Source organism: Homarus americanus, unplaced genomic scaffold (genome assembly GCF_018991925.1).
Source record: "Homarus americanus isolate GMGI-L3 unplaced genomic scaffold, GMGI_Hamer_2.0 scaffold40218, whole genome shotgun sequence".
NCBI classification, from domain to species: domain Eukaryota; kingdom Metazoa; phylum Arthropoda; class Malacostraca; order Decapoda; family Nephropidae; genus Homarus; species Homarus americanus.
Genome location: NW_024744763.1, coordinates 1 through 27,967, shown reverse-complemented (window position 1 = coordinate 27,967; position 27,967 = coordinate 1). Strand labels below are relative to the sequence as shown.

The 27,967-nt window shown below is 37.5% G+C and overlaps 1 protein-coding gene across 1 annotated transcript; it reads left to right on the top strand.

Annotated features, from left to right (window-relative positions):
* Positions 1 to 5,411: 5,411 nt before the first annotated feature.
* On the top strand, positions 5,412 to 27,961 carry LOC121878014 (WASH complex subunit 4-like; the record flags this gene model as incomplete). The annotated part of the gene is made up of 12 exons (XM_042383972.1): positions 5,412 to 5,603; positions 7,337 to 7,435; positions 7,827 to 8,060; positions 8,793 to 8,948; positions 9,418 to 9,591; positions 14,674 to 14,793; positions 16,412 to 16,577; positions 17,119 to 17,273; positions 23,709 to 23,888; positions 24,808 to 24,918; positions 27,509 to 27,638; positions 27,788 to 27,961. Coding segments are annotated over exons 2-12 (1,645 nt in total), but the record flags the coding sequence as incomplete, so codon positions are not given.
* Positions 27,962 to 27,967: the final 6 nt, after the last annotated feature.

Here is a 27,967-nt window from a genome sequence, read left to right as displayed (position 1 = left end):
CCCCACCTGATGACTTTTCCAGAAGATATAACTTACAGTCTCTGAACAAAGGCCAGTCTTGACCCGACATTAGGGAGGTCAAGTGTAGGGTAACTCTCACGGTTGCTCTCCCAATATACACACGGCCCCACCTGATGACTTTCCCAGATAGTTTCTGAAAAAGTCCAGACCTGACCTCACATTGGCCAGGTCAAATGTAAGGAGACCCTTCGCCGCCCCCCCCCGACCAGCTGAACCTGACGGCTCGCATCCCAATATATAGGACGTTCCAGTCCTCCCTCACGGGCAATTCGCAGAGAGAGATACCCGAATTCGGAGAGTCAGAGAGAGAGACACACAGGGATCGGAGGAGGAGGTCCACCTCAGCCGAGTCCCGCTCGCGGGAGGAGAGTCATGCAGGACTTCCCTCCCCGACTTCCCTCCGGTGTCCCAGCTAAGCAGTCGCCCTCCCGACACCAGTGTCCCCGCTAAGCAGTCGCCCTCTCGACACCAGTGTCCCCGCTAAGCAGTCGCCCTCTCGACACCAGTGTCCCAGCTAAGCAGTCGCCCTCCCGACACCAGTGTTCCAGCTAAGCAGTCTCCCTGCTAGGCCTTCCCTAGGTCACGTGAGTGTTTGTCAGAGCCTTCCACGGGATGAGTTACTTATGTGGGAAGTGTATTCATTTCATGTTCGTGTCCGAGAGTCAGAGCGTCTAGTAACGTAATATAATGTCCTAGTAACTTCAATAGAAGGTGTTATTAATGTGTCCATGTCATGTTCGTAATTAATAAAGAGTTGTAACGAAGCAGTGTTTGAGAAGTCGCCTCTTAAGAACGTAATATATGTGTATTGACGTGTAAGACACGACCAGTGTACGATAAGTGTACTGGCAGTGTAAATATATATCACGGCCACGCTACCAAAATCTTCCTCTCTTTATACTCTCATACTATCAATATTCTACCTATATGTAATCTTCTTTTTGTGAATATTTTGTAGCATTACATATATATATATATATATATATATATATATATATATATATATATATATATATATATATATATATATATATATATATATATATATATATATATATATATATATATATATATATATATATATATATATATATATATATATATATATATATACACCTAAACCCCGACTTACGACTATACGGACTTACGTCCAATGGTACTTACGACCTGCTTTGACCGTACGTCCATACGGGACATACGACTGCGACCGCCGTGACCAAAAATTTTTTCAAATGACGCGCGCATTTTCTATACCGAAACGTTTCCGTCCCGGGCGAGAGGGAGGGGTGTCTTGGGTCGCTTCGTGGCTGCACTCACTCAGTGGAGCGCTTTGTTTGTGTTTGGCTATCGTATCCTATACTGATCGCGCTGTGAACTTTCGTTATTATTGTATTTAATTGACTTTATAATGACTGGAAAGCGTAAAAGTGAGAGTGCTGGTGGTACTCCAAGGAAAAGGAGACAGGCAATTACTTTTGAGATGAAACTGAAGATAATAACACAGTATGAGAATGGAAAAACAGTAGCAACAATCTCACGCGACCTAGATTTCTCACACTCGACTATATCCACTATTCTGAAGGACAAGGAACGTATTCGTGAAGTAGTGAAAGGAACAACACCTATAAACGGAACTATAATAACAAAGAAAAGACAAGGTCCTATCCACGATATGGAAAAATTATTGGTGATATGGATAGAAGACCAGATACAGAAGCGTGTACCCTTAAGTGTTCTAACCATACAGGCTAAAGCAAGAAGCCTGTTCCAAAGCCTGAAGGAGCAGGCAGGAGATGAATGTGATCAAACCTTTACAGGAAGTCAAGGGTGGTTTGATAGATTTAAAAAACGCTACAGTCTACACAGTGTTAAGGTGAGTGGAGAGGCAGCTAGTGCCGATGTTGGTGCTGCCGAAGCTTTTAAGGAGGAGTTAGATGATGTGATTGTGGAAGGGAATTATTTGCCAGAGCAAATATTCAATGTGGATGAGACTGGATTATTGTGGAAACGCATGCCTGACCGGACATACATCCACAAAGAGGCAAAAAAAATGCCCGGATTCAAGGCATTCAAGGACAGAATTACACTTCTGTTGGGGGGGAATGTTGCTGGTTTCAAGCTAAAGCCCTTCATGATCTATCATTCAGAGAACCCCAGGGCTTTTAAACATGTCAGCAAGCACACACTGCCAGTGTTTTATCGCAGTAACAAGAAAACCTGGATGACCCTAGTACTATTTGAGGATTGGTTCATGACTTGTTTCATTCCACGAGCCAAGGAGTATTGTCTGCAACAAAGGATTCCATTCAAGATTTTACTGATTTTGGATAATGCTCCGGGACACCCACCACACCTGGACGACATGCACCCTGATGTTAAGGTAGTGTACATGCCACCTAACACTACCTCTATCATCCAACCCATGGATCAAGGTGCTATTTCTGCCTTTAAAGCATATTATTTACGCACGACCTTCGCTCAGGCTGTTGCTGCTACTGAAGGTGAGAAAACGCTCAGACAGTTTTGGAAGGAGTGCAACATTTTGTCATGAATAAAGAACATTAGTGCAGCATGGGATCAGGTTACAAAACATTGCATGAATGGAATATGGAAGAAAATCCTGAAAAGATATGTGAACAGTTTCAAAGGATTTAATGAAAGTGAAGTTATTTTGGATATTAGTAACAAGATAGTGGACTTAGGTAAACAGCTGGAGTTAGAAATTGATACTGAAGATGTTGGACAGTTGGTTGAAAGTGTAGCAGAAGAGCTCAGTAACGAGGATCTTATTGAACTAGATGCACAGAAAGTTGCAGAGGAAGAAGAGAGACAAAATGTAGAAGAAGAGCCTGCACCCCCAAAAAGTTTTCAGTGAAACATATGGCAGAGGCATTTGCTACAATTAATAAAGCAATGCAAATGTTTGATGACATGGATCAAAATTATGAGCGTTATGCCAAAGTTGACAGAATGATCCAAGATTCACTTGCTTGCTACAGAGAAATTTATAATGAAAAGAAAAAGCAAACTGTGCAGTCTAAATTGGACACCTATTTCAAGAAGTCCCCCAGTACTGGCTCCTCACGCCCCACCAGTGCTGCCTCTTCACTCCCTCAAGATGATCCAATACCTTCAACCAGCAAGTTACCACAGTACATAAACCTGTCTGAAGGAAGCAACATTGATGACCCACCCAGCCCTGTCTCCTCTTCTGCTTCTTCCAATTAATATAGTCTCCATGTATCCAGTAAATAGAAAATTATGGGGGCCCCGTGTGCATTCAGCTGACTACATTTAAGGTAAGTGCTCAGTCACACTGTATCCATTCCTCATTATTTATTACTTTTACTGTACTGTATCCATTCCTCATTATTTTTTACGTTTAGTGTACTGTATTTCATTGTAGATTTTTAAAAAAAATTTGAAAAAAAAAAACTTTTTTTTTTTTTTATCTATATCGGACTTACGACCATATCGGACTTCACGACCTGATTTAAGTCCCTAACCCCGTCGTAAGTCGGGGTTTAGGTGTGTGTATATATATATATATATATATATATATTATATATATATATATATATATATATATATATATATATATATATATATATATATATATTTATACATATATATATACATATATATATAAATATATATATATATATATATATATATATATATATATAGTATATATATATATATATATATATACATATATATATATATATACATATATATTGTTGGGGGGTATGCTATAACGAATCTAATTGGTTCTAGAACCTTGTTCGTTATAGCATTCGTTCGTTATAGGATTAATCCGTTCCAGGCCACCAAATACAACCACTTAACACTGAAAAATATAATATATAATTGTAAAAATTGTAAAAAAGTGCATAAATATGCATCTAAACCCCTGAAATAACCAATATCATTAATACTTGTAATAAAAAAACAATAAATTAGTAAAAAAAAAAAAATTTTTTTTTTAAATAATGTTCGTTGTAGGAGTTTCGTTCGTTATAGCATTCTCAATTTTATAGGTAAAACCGCTCGTTATAGGAATATTCGTAGTAGGATCCGTTCGTTATAGCATACCCCACTGGTATTTATTACTTTTACTGTACTGTATCCATTCCTCATTATTTATTACGTTTAGTGTACTGTATTTCATTGTAGATTTTTATTTTTATTTATTTTATTTATTTATTTTTTTATCTATGTCGAACTTACGACCATGTCGGACTTACGACCTGGATTTGGGTCCCTAACCCCATCGTAAGTCGGGGAGCCCCTGTATTGGCGGACTAATCTTCCAGCTGGTGAGCAAGCCAAAGCATGCCAAAACTTTTTCATAAGAATTTCGTTAACCGAATTTTTGTTCGCTAACCGAAATGAAGATTCTTATGGAAGGTAATTCGTTAACCGAGGCGTTCGTTAACCGAGGGACCACTGTAGTGGAATTTTAAACATTGTTTTCTAAGTATGGTATGCATATAGCATGTGTTCTGACTTACATACATATCCAACTTACGAACGTCCTCAGAAACGGATCCCGTTCGTTACCTGGGGACCCCTATACTGTACATTGTATTATCATTATTACTGATGAAGGTTGTTAAATAGAAGGTTATAACAGGACATTTATAAAGTAATTGAGCCAAGTAATATCATAAGAACTAGGAAAAGAATAAATCAGTTGTGGGAAATATAATTATGTACTGTATACTGTATGAGGAAGTGATTTGTAAGTTACTTGTATGAATACTGATACCTGTATACAAGTGATAAAAATTAAGGGGCATAGATGTACAGGAAGCAGTAGGGTGTGTGACCGAATGGAATGAGCTTGTTTTCAACTGATTTTTGGGTAAGGAACAGCCTACTCAAGGGTAACCCAGATTTAGGGTCCTGTTGTGAAAGGTGATACCCACAGCAGAACATGTCATCTGTACTGTAGTAATAAGAATGAATAACAACATATATAAGGCAGATGTCTTCATATGTATTTGCTCATGTTTTTGGTCACCTTACATAAAGCAGAAATTTTTTAAAAAGGTCAGCTGATTCAAACCTATACTGTGCTTGTGCTTCATTTAAGAAAATCCAGATTAGGATGGATATATAATGAATTAGCAGTTTGAAGCAGAAGAGGAAATAGATATTTGAATGATATATTAATATGTTCCTGGGTAGGTCAGTAACTTTCAGATGATGGAGAAATTCTTCATTTACTTTTTTGTAATCATCAATTTTTGCGGAAAATATGTTTTGTAAAAATCTACAAAGACAATCCTCCCCAAGTGATGTACTCTGATTGGATGAAGATGCCATTCCCGGATAATTTTTTTAAACTTTTTACTGTATAATATATTGTTGATATCTCTGTGTTATTGCAGATCCCATGTATTACATTGGTGGGCTCAGTTGTATGGCTCGGGGAACAATATATTCCAACAGTAGCTCCTACTCTGAGCCAACTTTTTGACCGTAAAACTCAGGATGCACTGCTCAGTTACAGGACCAACCACTTGGCACAAAAGAGTCAAAGTATTGCCAAGGAGGCTCAAACTGTAAACTTACAGGTAATTATTGAATCATCTATTTGTGTAATGTTATTCTTTGTAACTTATCCTACACTATACTGTACTGTATTAGCTTTTAAAATTTACTGATATGTTGCATTCCTATTTTATACCCTTCTACTTATGCTGGTGACATTGTTTATCTTTCCAATGACTCTGTGTCTTTCAATCTGATGAATGTTTTCTGCCTTTTGGTCTTGTTTTATTTACAATATTTTGGGTTTGGTGTTGTATTGTTGAATTGTGACATTGTAGCTAGTGATACTATCAGGTATATTTTGCATGTCCATCAACACATTGGTTTAAAAGTCATGAATTATGATATTTTGTTATTGATTTGTTTAATGGGTTTTTCAATGTTTCATTCAACACAAAATTAGATAAGTGGATTGAAAAATAAAAATTATACAGTACACTATTTAATGTTTGATTTGGTAGCCATCTTCCACTCTGTTTAGGTGGAAATAGAGTAAGAGTCATGGATAAATTATATAGATATGTACAGTAGGAGAATGAAGTGTCAGTAATGCTTCCAGAATGATCACCAGGTTTCATTATATTTCTGCCTAAGCTGGGAAAATACTTCAGTCCCTCACTGTACATATGTTGGTAGGCAGTTAGGTATGTGAATACAGTTAAACCTCGAGATACAATGGGGTTAGGTTCCTGAAAACCCATCGCTAGGTGAATTATTGTAGATATTGGAGCATTATAACATGGGATTCAATGAGATACGTTCCCAGCCAGTCCCCAAAGACACATGTATCACAGACAAAACACATCCTGAAGAATAAGCCTGGTCATCATCACGTGTCCCCTTCAAGGCTAAGGGGACTCTTGTAGGTGGAGTGGAGACGTCACAGCTTCTGGGGAGTTTCATGCTGCTTAACATTGTCAAGCTTCACCTCAGAAACACGGTTGTCTGGGATGTCTCGTCCTTCCCAGACATTTTCAAAGTTATGCTGCTCACTTCACAGTTACAAAAACAGCAAAAGTACTTTTCATAAAAACAGAGTAAATGATGATGATAACAAAAACAATGAAAGTGGCTGACACTGCTCACATTTTCATAACAACAGTCGTACACCTTACAGTCTCAAACACACAGAAAATATCACTTCATAATCACCATAAAACAGTTCAATCTAAATGTTAGTGCTGTCCTCTCTCTATACGTATAAGAAAAAACACCGATGATAAATAAGTATAATGTACAATGCTGGCCAATAATCGTGGGTTAACTATCAACAAAGGACCAAACACAGGGCTGTAGTGCACGAGTTGGCTTTGTGATGCTGCATAGGTAGGCTTACAATTGAAGGTAGAGATGTGTCATGCATAGGGTTAAAAAACTTTTCCTTATAAAATGTCGCTGACTTGACGTAGAATAATATAATTTGCATTGCTGGAATCCTTGTAAGATAGCAATTAATTTGAATATATACAACCCATAGTTTGCACTACAGATAAAAATATCCAACCAATGGATATCGATGGCTATTCGATGGATATCATTAAAGCGAGATATTTTGATTGTACTGTATATAGCGAGATAGTTTTAATTTATGACCATCATTAAAGCAGAATGTTGCTTCTCGGGATATCGTATCTTGAGGTTTACCTGTATTGTATATTTATGAATAGTTACAGTGTGTATGTGTGTACTGTACTGTAATTTATTGTTTCTGAAAATACAGTATCAGTACAGTATTTAATTTAGTGATTACATAAAGGTGTGTGGTTGGTCTGTGAACTTGGATGCTGCATCAAAGAAACATTCAAGTCAAATGAAAAATCAAGACCTGAGTCAGCGATCTTTTCTGTTATTACAGGTATGTGAATCATATAAATTTGAAAAGTACTGTACTACTGTATATAATTTGTATAACTTTTACCTTCTTAATAGAAAGCAATTCTTTAACCCTTAAACAATGATAAGGATTAAAAACTGTAAGAATCAGATCCTCTTTTGTCTTGTTTGTAACATATTGTGCAAAATGGGTAATTTTGCAATAAATAATGAGGATTTAATATATTTTTATGATATAGAGATAGTTCACCAGACGGAAATATTTTGGTACATTGATCATTATTGACGAGTTTACTCTTACCAAAGTTACCTGGAAGAATTACATGATCGGCCTTGATACTGTACTGGTAATAACAAGTTGAAGAAGGTTTTATATGTTGAATGACTAACTAATTTTCATTTTTTTTTTCCAGGGGATGATCTTGGCACACACAATCAAATACAGTATTGAGACTGTACTCAATCTACACACTATCCTTGGTCGTCCCATGGGAAAGGCATGTGCCTTAAGTGTCTGTCGTCTCATGGAATCTCTGAAGGCCATAGAGAACACATATCATCGTCACAGTTCCCTCCTGGCAGACTCACTGCCTCACGTTATGCAATATCTTACATGCCAAGTGCTCTCTATTGTTTCTGCTGCAAAGGTCAGCATAATGAACTGTGTGGTGAAACCTGTGTGTTAGGAGTATGAATCGGCTACTTGTGCAATTAACCAGGCCGTTCACATATATTTATTATTTGGGTTTAAGTAACGAAACCCAAACGGCAGTTCCTTGTTTAATTATAAAAGGATTGTATATATAATTCCTGAGTGTAGATCGACCGTAAGTTCCACTGTATAGGAGTGAATGAGAAAGGGACAGCGTTTATGTATTATAAACGTTAGGTCACGTCCTTACGGTATAACTTTCTGTGAGCGACTAAGGAGTAAGGGCCTCGCTGTGCGGGCTTACAAATATGCTGACGATGGGTCTCTCCCTCCTGGGAGAGTTGCCCTCTCACGTGTACAACTCATGTCTTACTCAACGACAGTGGAAAGTTACAGGGTGGTGAATCTGAATATAATATCAGATGTATTGACCCATTTATACAATATGTTCTGTTGATGAGACAGGGGCCCATTACAAGTACAATACAGTACATGTATTTGCATTTTATTTGAGTAACATAAAGGAGCAAAGTACAGTAATCTATACTTTTTATTTTATAGATCCTCTGGTGTTAGTTATTGAAGCATCATGTAACAGTTACATGATGTCATACATCTTCATAGTTCCAAGTCTGTCATTTTTGGATTTCCTCTATAAATATTGTTGTATATTACTTAATGCTTTCAAAGTATAAGAAACCATAATTTACATTATGTACCTTTACAGACAAGAGTATCCAGTGCACGTTTAGATGGCCGTCGGTTGGACATCTTAATGGCACTTGCTTTGGTTGAGCAGATGCTGTCAGGATCTGGGACAAAGGAACGGCGGCTGGTCATACGTGTGGCTCTATCACTTGCTAATCAGGCTAGAGCATTAAGGGTAAGATAAGCTGTATCCTCTAGTACAATAATATAAGGGTAAACTGGTAAATTTAATTACTGTACTCTGGATTCTACCATGGGAAGGTTTAGATGATGTCTGGTAAATAATCAGCATATTCTTTAACTTCTGAGACATTTGGAGAGTTTTTCATTTGTGCAATAATTCTATTTAAAAAACTACTATATAAAAGATTCCACAAGTCAGTATTATGGTAAAACAGTTTAATGAGAATGCAAATCACACAAGATAGGTAAAAGGAATTTAACAAAAAATAAATATTACAGGACAAGATTCAGAGAGTTCAGAATCTACTGTAGAGTAGTGTACTTGATGGCTGATTTATTGTAAGGTTTGACAGTAAGAGGAAGGCATATTAATGATTCTTTTAGAATGGTAAGACTATCACTTAGAATATAAAAGCATTTTTGTGGAGAAAATCCCTCTAAATGATAATTTTTTTATTCAGGAAGAAGATGTCTCATCACTTCTAGTACTTCTGCGTCGCTTAGACCTGGCCTGTGAAGTTCAGTCCCGTGTGAAGGAAGCCACCAACTGCTCAATCCTCTACCATCACCGTGTAATCTTTCCAGCATATCTGAATCAATACTTTCAAAGTTTTGACCATGTTCATCATATTCATGTGAGTTCCCCCTTCCTGTATATTACAGTAAACCCTTGATAACTCGGCATTTGATATCTCGGAATTTCATATAATTCGGCACATATATGGTCTCAAAATTTATTATAAAATAACTTAGGAAATGCCGAGTTATATAAAATTATCTTGGAAAATCTTAGCATTTTTGGCTGCATGGGTAACACTCGCCACGCTCCATGCTCGGTCAGTCTGGTTTTTGCTATTGTTGTGATCCGGTGTGTGCTGGCTCACTCCACCCTGTACATGGACATGGGAAGGGAGGGTGCTGCAGCACCCCAATAATTTGGGTATAAGCTACTATACATTTTACCACAAACTATCTGGGGCAGTACTAACCCATTAACACCCAACAACCTCCTCCATTCATGTTGGGCCAGCCACTGTATGCAGAACGTCTCCTCTATTACGGTAAATCCAATGTGGTAAACTTTATTTAATTTACAGTGCAATTCATTTTATCTTAATTTCAATTATCTGAATCTTCCAGGTATCCCAACTTTGTCCCTTTGGTAAAAATTCAAATTTAGTCCAACATTCCAAAAACAACTGAAGTTGTTTATCCACGTCTTTGACACCAGTAGCGCTATAACCACTTTAAAAAAAATGCTATGATAAAAAATAAAATTGATACATAGCATAGTATATAAAATAAAACAGCCCATTTTTTATGTAGAAAAGATAGCTCCTTCCACACTCAAACCATTATCTGAGTAACATCACAGTTCAGCCAGGCAGTTAACCAGCTGACCGAGACGTGTGTGTATGTGTGTCTACCATGACGTCACATGAGAGGGAAGGAGGTGGGTGAATCATTCAGGCAGTACAAATCACTGCCTTCACATATGTCCCTCCCCCCCCCCCCACACACACACACACTTCATTTTTCTTATTTTATAGTTTTATATTATATTTTCTTTATTTCTATTTCTAAGCCACCTTTGAGCATTATAATTTGTACTCTTTTGCTCTGTAATAAGGAAAATGGCTTTACTAGGATGGACTATAATATCCTTAGTGATACAAGATACAGTCAGTCCCCGATTTACAACGGGGTTAGGGACTGACGACCAGGTCGTAAGTTGAATTGGTCGTAAATCGAAAAGGCAAAAATAATACATAGAAAATCTAAAATGAAATACAGTACAGTAAAAGTAATCAATAATGAAAATTAATAAAGTATTACTGTGCACTTATCTTTAATGTAGTCAGCTGAATGCTCACGGGGCCCCAATAATTTTTTTATTAAATATGGAGACTACATTAATTGGATGAAGCAGAGGAGGAGACAGGGCTGGGTGGGTCATCAGTTTTGCTTTCTTCAGACAGGCTAACATACTTGCTTGTTGAAGGTATTGGATCATCTTTAGGGAGTGAAGAGGCAGCACTGGTGGGGCGTGAGGAGACTGCAGTGGGGGATTTCTTAAAATATATGTCCAATTTAGACTACACAGTTTGCCTTTTCTTTTCATTGTAAATCTCCCTGTTGCAAGCAAGTGCATCTTGGATCAATCTGTCAACTTTTGAAAAACACTCAACATTTTGATCCATTTCGTCAAACATTTGCGTCCCCTTATTATTACAGTGGTCCCTCGGTTAACGAACACAATTCGTTCCACAGAGTCATTCGTTAAGTTAAAATTTTGTTAACCGAATCCATTGTTTCAAAGGGATATTGGGTAATTGGTTCCAGCTCACAGAAAAGTATATACAAAGTAAAAAAAATGCAGTAAAGTACACTTACTTTGAGGTGTGTATGTAGAAGGTTCCTGGTTGATGATGATGAGAATTAGAAGTGGGGGTGGAGGAGAAGGGAGAAGAGAAGGAAGTGGGGATGGAGGAGAAATCGTCTTTCAGGGGACCCATGCTTGATGCCGTCATTTCACCAATAAAATTTTAAGTTCACTAGGTGTAATTCAAGATTATTTTATTTAAATCAACACTGCGCTTTATATTATCAATATGTTAATTAAATTTCAGAATGACCAATAATTTAAATGTAAAAATGCAAAAATATTCAAGACACTAACAAAATAGATGTTCACTCCACTGTCAACAAAGCCAAACTGACGCCTGGTGGCTGAGTCAAGCGGCTGATGGGCGCACAAAAAACTAGTTCCCTGTACTGCATACACTATATTATCAATATGTTAACTAAATTTTAAAATGACATAATTTTAATACAAAAAATGCAAAAATATTGAAGAGCACATCTAGATATTTACTCCACTGGAAACGATTGTAAACATAGAACAGATTACTGAATTGGCAGACTAGCCCATCATCAGCTGATGCTCACAACAAAATGTGTTGTTTGTAAGGATTTCGTTAATTGAAGTTTTGTTTGTTAACCGAATTGAAGATCCTTATGGAAGGTAATTCGTTAACCGAAATTTCGTTGATCGAACCATTCGTTAACCGAGGGACCACTGTAGTACCAAATGCCTCTGCCATTTGTTTCACTGAAAATTTTTTGGGTGGTGCAGGTTCTTCTACATTTTGTCTTTCTTCTTCCTCTGCAATTTTCTGTGCATCCAGTTCAATAAGATCCTCGTTACTTAGCTCTTCTGCTACACTTTCAATCAACTGCTCAACATCTTCATTATCATTTTCTAACTCCAGCAGTTTACCCAACCCCACTATCTTGTTACTAATCTCAGAAATTGCTTCATCTTCATTAAATCCTTTGAAACTGTTCACACATCTTTTCAGGACCTTCCTCCAAATTCCATTCATGCACTGACCTGTAACCTCATCCCATGCTGCAGCTATGTTCTTTATACATTTCATAATGTAGTCCTTCCAAAACTCTCTGAGCGTTTTCTCACCTTCAGTAGCAGCAACAGCCTGAGCGAAGGTCGTAGGTAAATAATACGCTTTAAAATCAGCAACAGCACCTTGATCCATGGGTTGGATGATAGAGGTAGTGTTAGGTGGAAGGTAGACTACCTTAACATCAGGGTGCAGGTCGTCCAGGTGTGGTGGGTGTCCAGGAGCATTATCTAAAATTAATAAAATCTTGAACACATCCCCTTGTTGCAGACAATACTCCTTGGCTCGTGGAATGAAACAACACAGGAACCAATCTTCAAACAGTGCTAGGGTCAGCCATGCTTTCTTATTACTATGATAAAACACTGGCAGTGTGTGCTTGCTGACATTTTTAAAAGCCCTTGGGTTCTCTGAATGGTATATCATGAAGGGTTTTACCTTGAAACCAGCTACATTCCCCCCCAACAGAAGTGTGATTCGGTCCTTGAATGCCTTGAATCCCGGCATGGTTTTCGCCTCTTTGTGGATGTATGTCCCTTCTGGCATGCGCTTACAGAATAAGCCAGTTTCATCCACATTAAATATTTGCTCTGACAAATAATCTCCCTCCACGATGACACGATCTAGCTCCTCCTTAAAAGCTTCGGCAGCACCAACATCAGCACTTGCTGCCTCCCCTTTCACCTTTACACTGTGCAAATTGTTATGTTTCTTAAATCTTTGGAACCTCCCATGACTTGCTGTGAAGTTTTGGTCGCACTCATCTCCTGCCTGCTCTTTCAGGCTTTCGAAAAGGCTTCTTGCCCTAGCCTGTATGGTTAGAAGGCTTAAGGGTACACGCTTTTGCAGCTGATCTTCCATCCACATCACAAGTAATTTCTCCATCTCATGAAGAGGACCTTGTCTATTTTTCGTTATTATTGTTCCGTTTATAGGTGCTGATCTTTTCATTACTTCACGAATTCGTTCCTTGTCCTTCAAAATTGTTGATATCGTCGAGTGAGAGAAGCCAAGGTCGCGTGAAGTGGTTGCTACTGTTTTTCCATTTTCATATTGCATTATTATTTTCATTTTCATCTCAAAAGAAATTGACTGTCTCTTTTTCTTCTCAGCACCACAAGAACTCTCACTTTTACACTTGCCAGCCATTTTAAAGGGAATTAAAAAAAAAAAATTTCAGTACACAGCGCGATCACTAACAACAACGACGGCCGAACACCAACTGAGCGGGCTACGACGTGGACACTGTACATGACGAGGTGGCCCAGCCCACGCCATGCTGTCGTACGGGATGGAAACATTTTGTTACTAGAAAATACGTATGAAATTAGATTTTTTTTGGTACAACTGCGGCGGTCGTATGTCCGGGTGGTCGCAAGTCGAGTAGGTCGTAAGTCAAGGAGTACCTGTATATGTTTATTTACATACAGTGTTCAGACTTGAATTATACGTAGAGAAAATTATTATTTTTTATTTTGTATAAGTGACCAAATTACAGAAGTATACATAAGTGCCAAATTGTTTACTGTTTATGTAGTGTTTCCCCTCCATCACCTGCGTGAACTACCATTCCCCTGCGTTACCTATCATGCCTCTGTGTCACCTACCATTCCTCTCACCTACTACAATGCTTCAATGCCTGGAGTGCCAGTAAGTGTTACTTATGGGCAAAAAAAAAATTATTGTTGTATTTTTGTAAGGGGGTCGGAAGTGCCTCGATGAATCAGAATTTGGGATGATTCGGTAGGGCTACAGCCCCATATGTGCCAAGTTATCAAGGTTTTACTGTACTTTATAATGGTATGTGACTTTCCTATGTGCCAGAGAGTATTACACACCCTAATCCAATAGAGGCAGTCCCTGGTTTACGAACGTCCGACTTACGAACATCAGCCGATACGAACGAGGTTAAACTTAAAGTTTACAGTATTTTATGTACCTGTTGACTTTTTTTTTACTTTCATTACTGTATTTTGTCATTCTAATTCTTCTTTTCTCTTAAATTAAGTAATTTTTTAGATATACAGTATGTAAGGACTTAGTCTTTGATAGTGGGATTTTTAAACATTGTTCTGTACTTGTAAGTATGGTATGCACATAGCATGTGTTTCGACATACGGTACGTACATTTTCAATTTAAGAACATTCCCTGGAATGGAACTCGTTCAAAACCAAGGGACTGCCTGTGCTACGTAATAATCATTAATAATCACTTTACTGTAGTTAGTATTTCTATTCATTGTATATTAAGACAACACTGTACAGAATGACTAAATTGTCCCTCTATCAATTCAGTTTATGCTGGCAGCAGTACAAGATTGTGCCATCCAGCTAGAGAAATGTTGTCATCTTGATTCTGCAGACCAACTGTTAAGCCAGTTCAAGGACGAGGTCTATTTACACATCAAGGAGTGTGTAAGTTACTTCGGAGTTTGTATGTTTTATGGCAACTTTTTCCTTTAGAAACAAACTTTTGTGTGAATCATAATGATAGATTCTAGTATTGTTGATTATATAGTTACATGTACTGTACTTTCTCTCAACTTACATCTGGTCTGTTTCTTATCAATATATTACTTATACAGTATTACACATTAGTCATGTGTATCCAGAAAGTCCATGGCATACGCTCTTCTTTTAACTGTAAAAAATATGAGTGTCTTGGGTAAAATAACTCAAAACAAATAATTTAAGGGTATTATAACTTGCCTTTTCTTTATTTTCTTAAAAAAAAGTAAAAACACACTGTATAAAAACTTAGCATCAACCTTCCATGCTGTATGATTGGAGGTACAAAATTTTAAATACCAATCTACTCAAAATTGCTTCCACAGTTTGTGGATCAGAATGACCAAAAACAAAAGTAGTATCCAACAATCTCTCTCCTGCATAATGATAAGATGTGATCTAAAAAATAATTTTGAATAGCATTTTGGGATCTCATGAAGATTAGGAACCACAATATATTTCACCACTAACATTACCTGAGAGAGGTTAGGTAAGGATAGGATAGCTTAGTATTAGGGTATTTAATCATGAGATGAAGTACAGTAAGTCCTCGTTTAACGTTGCCCCCGACAACATTGTTTCGTTATAACGTCGCTACTCTTTAGATACCCATGATTCCGACAACGTCACGCCCGATTCGTTATAACGTCGTCACGGACTACTTTGTATGAAACATCGCCCTCTCTCATATTGCCGCGCTACGCTCTCTCGCGGAGCATCACAGCGTCCCCAGTCTTTGTTAGGCTTCCACAGAGTACATGCATGTTTAAGTGTTTTTGCTCTAAATTCTGTACTGCAACCATTCGAAATTACTTGAAAGCGCCCATTAAGTGCTAGTGATGCTTGTGTTGTGAAGAAGCAATGCTAGACCATAAGCCTTGCTATGAAAATGGAGGTCTCAATGACTCGCCACCCTCCCCTCCACTACTCACCACACACTCGCACCACCTCTGCCCATCACTGAGTACAATACAAAATGATTTAGCTTATTTATCTTTTGGGATGTATAATATACAGTATACTATTTTCTATAAAAATTCCATTGAAATTATGTATATGTAATGTATTTTATGGGGCAAAGGGAGGCTGGGGAACATAACTAGCGTATTTTATCTATTTCTTATGGGGAAAATTTATTCTGTTATAGTTTCCGTTAACGTTGTGTTTTTCAAGAACGTAACCACGACATTAAGTGAGGACTTACTGTAATATGGGGTTCCAAATCTTCATGAGGTACAGTCGCTCAAAAAGGTATCTGAAAAGTGAGGTCCAATGGATGTTAAAATGAATAATACAACCCCTGTTGTCTGGGCATTGTTGCCTGGTCCTCTACCATTTCCCCAAAACATACGTCTGATGTGTCATATTGTCATGAACAATATTTTTCAGATACTTTTTTGAGCGACTGTACCCATTTTTTCAGGAGTTAACCTTTAAACTGTGTACTATACTATACTGTACTGTATTAGGATTTAAAGTGTGACATTTAATCTCATAGATCTTTTTGTTTTGTTTTCTTTTTTAGGTTCTGGATAAAACTTGTCAAGCTGTAGAAACAGAGTTACGACTGAGCACTCACTCCCACCTTCAGCTAGATAACCGCAACCCCTTCCAGACTCCATTAAAGGATGTTTCTCCGTTACTGTACCTACAGCCGCTCAGTCTGCTTGATTCTGTCATATCAGTAAAAGGTAAGCAATGTCTTTATTATAGCTATACATTATTTCCATATAAATAAACAAGTTTTGCAGGTATCATCACATGTTGGACCTATGAAACACTAAAGTTTTCAGAGTAAGACTTTTTATGATAGCTCCTACAAGTACTGTACTGAACCTGCTTATTGGACATTTTGTAATAGCTGAAGTCACTAGGATCCAGATGATTGGCAATTGTGTGTCACTTCCTTGATGACATTGCTCATGATTATAGCTACTGTGTGAAGAAGGAATTTTTTTTTCCATTTCAAGCTGTTGTTTATTATTGTATAGGGGTCCTCACTATGCGCTGTATTGGTATACGTTATTTCTAATTAAATTTAGAAATAAAGAAAATAATCTATAAAATGAGACTTAATAAGAGTGGGAAGTGAATTATCATTATAAAATGTTTCACTATAAGTAATTTTTCTCTGGAACATATCCCTGGCATGTAATGAGGACCCCCCTGTACTTTATTTTATTTTATTTATTTGCATTAGTACCTTATTAAGGTGATTCTTATATGTTTTAGACTATGTTGAGCAATATCTGGAGAGGACATTCTATGCCCTGACTGTTGTGGCTCCCCATGACTGGAGAACCTATGAGGAAATGCGAAACCTGGCAGCTTCCAAGTACAACATATTTACTGTACCGTCACACCTGCCGTCTCACACCTTAGATCAGGTATCATCCACAAAGTTGGCATTCTGTAGTCGTTTGTGTTTTAGTTGTATGAACTGGATTATCGAGAGGACTACAGTAGAACGTCGATATAACACGAGATACGTTCCAAGAGAGGTCGCTTTAAACCGAATTCGCACTAAATCTTAGTGTTGTTTCAATGGAATAATTTAGTTTGGTACAGTCGGCCCTTAACATACGCGGGGGTTACGGAACAGAGATACCCGTGGATGTTAAAAATCCGTGTATTTTTGCTGCCCCCATGTCCTTATTTACCGTATATACCTGTGTGTAGTTCGAGTTTTTAAGACCAAATTATTTGGCAAAAAATTGGGGGTTGACCTCTAAACGGGTAATAGTTTCGTTAGGTTGAAAAATATTTACCAGTAACTACCAGTAAACAATGGAAACGATGCACCAACGCACCACCAGCTGTGAGTGTCGGTACAGTTGCCAGGGCACATCTCTTGCGTCATCATAGCAAGCCCAAAGTAGCCAAATCCATGGTATGGTAGCACAGGACGATGTAAAACATAAAGTATTCATTTATTAAAGTGTATTTATAGATACTGTACATAAATTTTTGTTCATTACATTTGAAACATCAATCTTTGTTAATTAAATTTGAAACAAAAGAAAACTACGATACCGTATTTTCATTGAAATATTACATCACAAGTATATTTTACCTTAACTGTGACTGAATGAATATATTCTCGGAAATAAATATGGAAATGTAATATTTTTGCTGGAATGACGTACATATTACAGTGGAAAGTGGAATAAAATCATGACGAAAACAATGACTTTCGCTTTCTTTCGTTGTTCAAAAGATTTTACCGTAATCGCTTTTCGAATGGTTTTCAGTTAAAAAACTGTTGTACTCGTACTGTATTACAATAATATTCTATCCTATCATTAGCCTTATAATCCCACAGCTGAAAACCATTCGAAAAGCGATTACAGTAATATCTTTTGAACGAAAGAAAGAGAAAATCATTGCTTTCGTCGCAATTTTATCCCACTTTCCACTGTAATACGTACATCATTTCAGCAAAAATATTACATTTCCATGTTCTCAGAAATAAATGGTAGTTTTGTTGAAACGTAATGTACAGTATTTAATATTAAAATGCAAAAATAGCTATAAAAACAATTAATACACCCGTAATGTACTGGCTGGCATCTCCACTCGTCCCTGCTCCCGCCAGTCACCTCCCCGTTCTATCCCTCCGCCTTCTCCCTGCTCTATCCCTCCACCTCCTCCACATTGTCACTACTGTTGTATTACAATAATATTCTATCCTAATTCACTTGAACAAATACTACGTTACCATATTTCTGAATATTTTCATAAAAATCCATCAAAATAATTTTCCTTGTCATCGTCTTCAACACCAAACAGCTCCTCCCAGTCTTCTCCTTGAACAGGGCTAGAGGGTACGTGTTTTTCGAATCATTTTCAGTTAAAAAAATGTTACATCACATGTATATTTTACCTAAACTGTGGCTGAATGAATATATTCTCAGAAATAAATAGTAGTTTTGCTGAAACGTGATGTATTTCAATGTAAAATAGGATAAAATACATGACGAAGACAAAAGACTTTACCTCACCTTCCGATGTTCAAGAGATGTTACTCGTTTTTATAATAGTTTTCGGTTAAAATACTGTTATATTACAGTGATATTCTATTCATACTGTGCTTGATATAATGCATTCACGGAAATGTAATATTTTTGCTGAAATGACGTACGTATTCCAGTGGAAAGTGGGATAAAATCGTGACGAAAACAATGACTTGCTTTCTTTCGTTCAAAAGATGTTACCGTAATCGCTTTTCGAATGATTTTCAGTTTAAAAAACTGTTGCATCACAAGTGAATTAGGATAGAATACTATTGTAATACAAAAGTTTTTTAACTGAAAACCATTCGAAAAGCGATTACGGTAACAACTTTTGAACGAAAGAAAGCGAAAGTCATTGCTTTCGCCACTTTCCACTGTAATACGTATGTCATTTCAGCAAAAATATTACATTTCCATATTCTCAGAAATAAATAGTAGTTTTGCTGAAACGTATTGTATTTCAATGTAAATTAGGATAAACTACATGAAAGCAAAAGACTTTACCTAACCTTCCGATGTTCAAGATATGTTACTCGTTTTTTTAATAGTTTTCGGTTGAAATACTGTAATACTAGTGATATTCTATTCATACTGTGCTTGATATAATACATTCACGGAAATGTAATATTTTTGCAACTACAATGCTGATGTCAACACAAGTGTGGTTACAGCGAGACTGACTGAGTGAGGGAGAGCTATGCGTGTGTGTGTGAGGTTGCGGGAGCGGGCGGTGTCCTGTGTTTGGTGCCACGCGCGAGTTGAATGGCGCCCGATTTGAATGTACTTCAATTACTTCAATGTACAGAATATTCCTCCGGCGGGGCAATCCGCATATTTGCAAATCCGTGTATGCTAAACCCGCGTATGTTAAGGGCCGACTGTACTTGAGAGAAACACAAAATACTAAAAAGACTGAGTCTACCCAGATGCACCTCAGCCCACCTCCTAGAATAAACAAAACATTGTTTTTTGTAGTATTATGTTAAAAGAAACACTCATAAATCAACACAGCTAAAATTTTGGGACGTAAAATGGTCTGTTTACTAGCGATCAGCTGATGGGAAGATGGGGGGTGAGGTGATATGTTTGACACTTGATGCCAAGGTCTAGTGCTTATTTATTTATCTGTCCATAAGAGTGACTTTAAGTTTTTCTCTTCTAAAATGTCACTGAACTGACATGTTCTAATTAATTTTATTACAAATGGCTAAAATTTTACTCTCTTGTGCAAAATATATGACGTTTATATTAAAATTATCCTCTGTCTTGCAAAGATTCTAGCAATACAGATTATATTCTCCTAACTTTAGTCTGTGATATTATATAAGATAAAAACTGTAAGCCTATAACCACCCAACCCTGGGAGGGAGGGAGGAAGGGGAGGTGACAGTGACATGTTTGACAGTTGGGGCTGAAGGTCTAGTGAAGTATTTATTTGCTTATTTATGTCCTTTAGATTGAGTTTTTGTTTTTTGTTTATAAAATGTCACAGAAGTGACCGAGTAGAATATAATTTACATTGCTGGAATTCTTATAAGATAATGATTAATTTTAATATACAGTAATCATGCTATAGTTTGCACTTGACAAAAATTTTAGTAATCATTTATTACATTATTTTGAGTACAGTACATGTACAGTACAGCTTTGCCCTTAGGACACTTTCGCGTTCCCAGAGAAACATTAGGCGCGAATTTTAAAATATGATGCGCCAGATTGACCCGTTCAAAATAGGAAAGATTTGCTTTAAATTAAAACATTGTCCTTAATTGTGGGTGTTGCTTTAAATTGAATCGCTTTAAACTGACATTCTACTGTACAGGAATCTGTTTGTTCAACAGTATGAGTATGTTTTAGTAAGGATGATGAGTATTTTAGAAATCTTCAGGGATGGATGACATAGAATTGAAGGGGTCAATGGCGAGATTTTTTTATTTATATTACAGTAATCTCCCCATTAGCCAGAATCATCAATGCGTGGAACTCTCCAACAGTTGGAATTATTATTATTATTATTATTTTTATTTTTTTTTGCATTACGAGAAATTCCAGGAAAAATCTCTTCAATCAGGGTATCCTAACGAATTTCCGGGGATTGCATCTTGCATGTTTCCAGAAAATTTTGTGAAAATCTCTCCGTTCCGGGCATGGGAACAAATTTCTGAAAGATTGCATCACATTTCCGACACGGGGGCGTGCCGGTTGTGTGGGTGGGTAGGCTCAGAGTGCCCGTGAGCTACATTTGGCCACTTCTGTCATGTGACTGCATGGGATGCCATGATTGGCTGATGTACCTCACAGCCTATCTCCTTAAACACACTTAATTCATTGTCTGCTGCTGTTGTACATGCATGTTCGCTTGCTCACTGCTGTTCTGTTTCTGCATGCGATCTGTGTTGTGCAGTACTGTACATTAATGTATCAGGATATAATCATCTAAGAAGACCTTAAAAGTAGTGTTAAGAAGTAATAAGTGATTACAGTTACGTATACTGTACAGTAGTGTACTTTACATTCAATAAATGTTAAAGTACAGTACCATATGTACTGTACAGTACTGAATAGAAGAGAGTGGACAGTGTATGCCTACTGTAGATTAGTGTGTAGAGGGTGTACTGTATGTACAGTATACAGTGCATGTACAGTCCTGGCTAAAAGTCCTGTGCCAGGCAGTTTTGCCTAACCTGGCTAAGTGGCAACGTCAGAGAGACACACGCACGAACACACATGATGGAACTACTGGGCCCATAGTTTAAGCTTCGATCTGTGGTTTAAAGGGCACATTACATGCCTAGATTGCCATGTTGCCAGCAATGTCAGGAACAAACCAATTAATAATTATTATGACCTACATTGAATGACGAGAACCAATGTATTTTGTGAGCACAAACGAAATGTGTGCCCCCCCCCCCACCACCACCACCATCATACACACATCATTCTACACCGTCTGCTAGACACCTTGATTATGTGAACAATCCATTCTATGTCGTGTCTATGTGCACATCCTCTTTCAACTACACCATGTATCGGTGATAAGAGTTGTCTTATGTCAGTGTCAGGAGGACAGGTATCAAATATGCTGCATAAAGAGAAACTCAATTTCAAGTCATAGCAGAGAGGGTTCCTAATAGGAGAGATGGTTGCTGATAGGTGAGAGGGTTGTTGAAGGTTCCAGACAGCAGGGCGGCAGGAGTGATGTGCTCAAGTAAATTTTTCCTTTCGTTCCTACATATCATCAGTGTCACATTTCAATGGCTACCATTTTTAGTATAATGAGGTGCCACATTTGATATATTAACTTTACATATTACAGGGTTCCATGGTAATTTGAAAGAGAACGGAAAACATGATGTGGACACCCCCTCCCTGACTGATGTGCACACACACACACACACACACACTGTTTGAGCGTTACTTTGTTTGGGAGTGTGCTCTATGTTCCAATTGGTAAAATTGGTTCGAGTGAACTATGTTATATCACTCTTAAGTTTAATTGAGTATTAAATATTTGGTGAAATAAAAGTGTTCCACATGAGGATAGGAAGAAAACATGTTGCCTCTAAACAAAAAAAAACTATATGTTTATAATACAAAAAGAAGGAAAAAACATATTATCTCTGCCAACTCGCCCTCACTGTTACGGTTGATCCAACTCCACATGTTTACGGTCACGTGGCTGCCCCTGGCTTCCTGATAAACATGTTGCCGGTTGTAACGGGTGTTAACAGGTCTCCAGCAGTGAAGACGGCCATGGTTGCCCAGAAGTCCAGGTCCTCCCCCACATACTGCTCTGGGAACTGTAGCCCCCTAACCCAGTGTTGTTCTTCGAACCTTTCCTTGACAGCAGAAACCCTGTGGTGGATCCCAATTCCATGGAGTCGTTGCCTAACTCTCCAAGTGCAGCTGCTCCATAGTGGCCACCACATTGGTGAAAGGATGGTCGCGCATGTCTGCCACAATCCTCACATAGTCTGCTGCTCTGGTCAGTCTAAGCCGTCTTGATCTGGAAAGATATATTAAATTACCAGACTCTTCAAACCGCTGTAACCAACACCGCATTGTTGATCTCGAGACTCCCATCTGCCTTGCAATCTCGTTGATACTTAACCCAGCATTACGTATGCCGACGAATTGCCCTCTCTGTTTGAGACAGGTATTGTGGTGTTGGTCTACGATGGTTGTTGTTGGTGGAATACTGAACGGTTGCTGTATGACCATGTCATAACCTCGGATAAGTTAAAGGTTGTGGTGAATGGCATTAATTGTCCCTAGAATTTATTCTTTATGGTGATGGGGAGATTTGTAGAGAAAACTTCAAAAATCAATTACTGTACTGTACAGTACTTTTCATAAAAAACTCATCAGCAAATAATTAAAAAAAAATCATGGATGAAGGTCATTGATATGCAAAGTAATGCCCTTGAAGGGAATATTGACTTGTATCATTATGGGATACTTGGCCTTTTTTTTTCTATTTTTTTAAAGATTCATGTCTTAAAATTATTCAGTTAATTTATTCAAAGCTTTTATGGATTATGGTCATTGGTATCTGAGGGATTCATGTCAAAGACTTAGTAGAGTTATATTCATCCAACAAGACCCCTCCTCACCTAATGTATCACTGTCAGTCCACTTGACCATTGGACATTATCTTTGTATAGTATACAGTACAGTAGTTGTGTGGCCTGTGTCTATCTGTATTTATATATTTCTTCATATGTATCTATTTGTATGTTACTATGTCTTATCACTCATTTCAGTCTTGTTCTCCATTCTACCACTTAACTACTGGCATAATTTTGACAGGGTGTTGATGTTCTGGAGATTATGCGCAATATTCACGTGTTTGTGCAGCATTACCTGTACAACTTGAACCAGCAGTTCTTTGTGGAGGCCAGTAGCAACAACAAACACCTCAGCACTGTCACCATCAAACACATTGCCAATTCCATCCGAACACATGGAGCAGGCATCATTAATACCACAGTAAGAGCTTTTGTGTTATTGGGCTTCAGTACAGTACAGTCTCTCCTCGACTTACGACGGGTTCCGTCCCGACGACCGGGTCGTAAGTCGAAAAGGCAAAATAATGCATATAAATTCTAAAATGGGTGTCTCTTTTTCTTCTCAGCTCCACGAGAACTCTCACTTTTATGCTTGCCAGCCATTTTAAAGGGAATTACAAACAAAAATTTTGTCAGTACACAGCGCGATCACTAACATCGGGACTCGAAAATACGTACTGTGAAAAATATTTTATACGACCATGGCTGTTGTATGTCCAGGTTGTCGTAAGTCGAGGAGAGACTGTATATTCATGTGCTGTATTCATGAATATTAATACAAGTACTAACCCCGTACATAATTAGGTGTGTGGTACAGGTACAGGAATATCTATGTGGTGATGATATTTTACAGTTGAGCCTCACTAAGTATGAATTAAAGTTGTTTTGATAATTACTGTACCTGGTTACACCTATTGATATATGGTAATTAACCTTCCTTTACTGTACTATGGTGATCAGTATTATTTCTTAACAAGTAATATTCCGACGATGTTTATATTAGGTTTAGGTCTTATGTGGTTGATCTTGGACTTGATGAGGACAGTCAGAGAAATTATGTTTTGAGATAGTTTTCTATTTTTGAGTGAAAAGTCATTGTATACATTTTAATAATGAATGAAAACTAGTGTACTTTTAGAAGAGTTAAATATACTCCATGTGTACGTATATATATTTTGATACTGTAAAAATAATTGATTATCCATAGAAAATTTTGAGTAATTGTCTGAGCTAAAGTTTCTGAATCTGTGTGAATCATTGTACAAGAGTATAAAAACTGGTATTATTATTATTATCAGTGTCATAACTACAGTGACCTGATAACCTTATACTTCTCACAGGTAAACTTCACTTATCAATTCCTACGGCGAAAGTTTCACGTCTTCTCTCAGTTCCTGTATGATGAACATATCAAGTCTCGCCTGCTGAAGGACCTGCAACACTGGCGAGAGGTAATAATGGGTTTTGTTCCGTTGGCTCCACCCCCATCAGCATGAGGTGGATTTACTCCACCCCCATCAGCATGAGGTGGATTTACTCCACCCCCATCAGCATGAGGTGGATTTACCTTACTTTATCCTCTTCCCCACTGGCTGGTTTGTTTGTTATTCAGGTGGTCGGTTATTAATGTTACACACTGTTGGCAAACATAGCAAACACCGATGAGCATACACAGGCTCTTGAATGTACAGTACCTACAGCTATAGAATGAAAATCAATGTATTACTACAGTAATATACTTGTACAGTGACCCCTCGGTTAACGAACTCAATCCGTTCCAGAAGGTCGTTCGTTAACCGAAACCATTGTTTCAATGGGTTTTTGGGTAATTGGTTCCAGCTCACCGAAAATTTCCTAAATTCAACAAAAATGGTAGAAAAGTTCACTTACTTTGAGGTGTGTATGTAGAAGGCTCCTGGATGATGATGATGATGATGATGGGATTTAGAATGGAGGAGAAGGAAGAAGAGAAGGCATTGGGGTGGAAGAGAAGTCACCCCATGGCGCCATTTCACCCATAAAATTTTAGCTCTCTGGTGTAATTCAAGATTATTTTCTTTAAATCAACACTGCACTGCATTATATATTGTCAATATGTAAAATATATTTCAAAATGACCAATAATTTGCTTGGAAACACAGAAAAAAAGCGTTTAGTTGAAGAGAGTCTCAAGCAAGATGTTACCTCCAGTGAAAACAGAGAGAGACTAACTCCTGTTTGCTGTGTTAAGAGGCTGGATGCCGCGCATTAAACTAGTCACTTTACCTTCAATTATGTTCAATAATTGTTAAAATGACTAAAAAATTGAATATTAAACTTTTAAAATTATTGAATAGTATAAACTTCTTGATATTTACTAAAATAGTAAGGAATTTAAGCCCTAGAACCGATTAATGTATTGGCGGACTGATACTAAAGCTGGTTGCCCGGTCAGTGCAAGCTAAATATGTTGAGGTCGGTTCATTAAGAAATTCGTTAACAAATTTTGCTTGAATTAGATCCTTATGGAAGGCAGTTCGTTAACCGAAATTTCGTTAACCGAGGCGTTCGTTAAACGAGGGGTCGCTATATATGTTTTATAGATGTTGGTTTTGTGTTTCATGCTGTTCACTTTGTTTCAAATCTCATCCAGTTTTCCAGTACAGGTATAAAACTATTACAGCCCCCCCCCCCCCAAGTTTGCTAATTTTTACTTCGCAGTTCTCGGTTATTCGTGGATGACACCCTGGATGTACCCAAGAATGTCTGTGGGTAGTTTTAATGTTGCCGATATTTTTGCGGCTGGACAGGGAGCCATTCGTTCTAGAGACAGTAATTTCATTTACCTGTATACAGGTATTGTAAATATGTGTGTGTGTGTGTGTGTGTGTGTGTAGACACACACACACATGCACAAAACACGTACAAATAAATAATAAATTGGAAAATCCTCTCATAAATAATCAGAAACAAATTTATTAAAAATGTGACAGTATACCCTCAAGTCCATGCTCTATTGCAGAACTTTATTAATAGAGCACGGACTTGATGGTAGATACATTTTTAATAAGTTTGTGAGTAGATTTTCCAATTATTATTTCTTTGTATGTGTTTTGTGTGTGTGTGAGTGTGTCTACACACACACACACATATACAATACTACAGGTAAAATAAATAATTGTCTTAAGGGCAAACACATAAAGGGAATTTACATTTCTTTGTACACAAGTAAAAATGTACGCCTCACCGTGTGCCTTGTGGATCTGGTGATTCGCGGCCAATTTGAGAACCTAACCCTCGCGAATTTAGGGGGGCCCCCTGTACTATATACATATGGTATTACATTTACTGTATTATGTTTGTGTTTGGCTTATAGTCATTGTATGCACCAAAAATTACCATTAAGAATTTGTTTTATGGAATTTTAAGATGTTTTGGGGAAGTTTCTTTTCCATGAGAACATATCTCAGTTTTTGTAATGGGAGTCTTCGAGAAAATTGGGAAATGCCTGTAATAGTAGTAGTGCTTGTCGCAGTAGTGGATAAATTAATAAGTCATTAACTTAGGTGCTGGTGCAGTTAAATATCAAGATATGAAACAACAATGCTAATATTTTACAACCTTTGTGAATTTTTGCATTTGTGTCAAAACATTCATAACATACATTCCTCTCATACTGCATGGTCTCTGGAAATCCTCATCAGTTTTTTGTAAAATTACCTTACATAGTACTGTACATACATTAGAAACAGGGTAGTTCATCAGATCCATGAGTTTTAGGTATTCTGTGGTTCTTTGAAATCCACAATTGTAGCAGCTGTATTCTCCTCATCCAAAATTTTCTTCATCACCCATAGACTTTCATAGCACATCAGATACATTCATTCATGGTCCTTCCTTACACCTAAACCAGCTTTGCCAGGAAATTACCTGGCAGTTCTCATGTTTGCATAGCTTTCCTTAGCATGTAACTGCCAGTACAGTACAATTGTGTAGAGTAATTGGTGAAATATACCCACTGTACATTGTATAAATGAAAGGAATTGGTTCTATTCATTTCAGGTTAAAGTCAGTCAAGAGTATTTCCCCTATGAGAGAGCTGAAAAGTTCAATCGTGGTATCCGGAAACTGGGGTTGACACCAGAAGGATTATCATATTTGGACCAATTTCGAGGACTTCTTACTCATATTGGTAGATATAAATGATGATTTATTTTCTGCAAAGTATAATTTATGTGATGTTGCATCCTTTGGAGGAATATACATTCTCCTCAGTGAAATATTGTGTCTTATTAAAAAAAATTGGGAAAAGCTTTTCAACACTTTGATATTGTTGTTCAGGAAATGCCATGGGTTATGTTCGATTGGTACGTTCTGGTGGGCTTCACTGCTCAAGCAATGCAGCACGTTTCATCCCGGACCTTCAAGATGTTGTGAGCTTAGTGCAGTTGTGTGAAGATGCTCATGTTTCCCAAGAAACAATCAGGGCAGCTGAGAACTTGGATGCTGTCATTAACAACT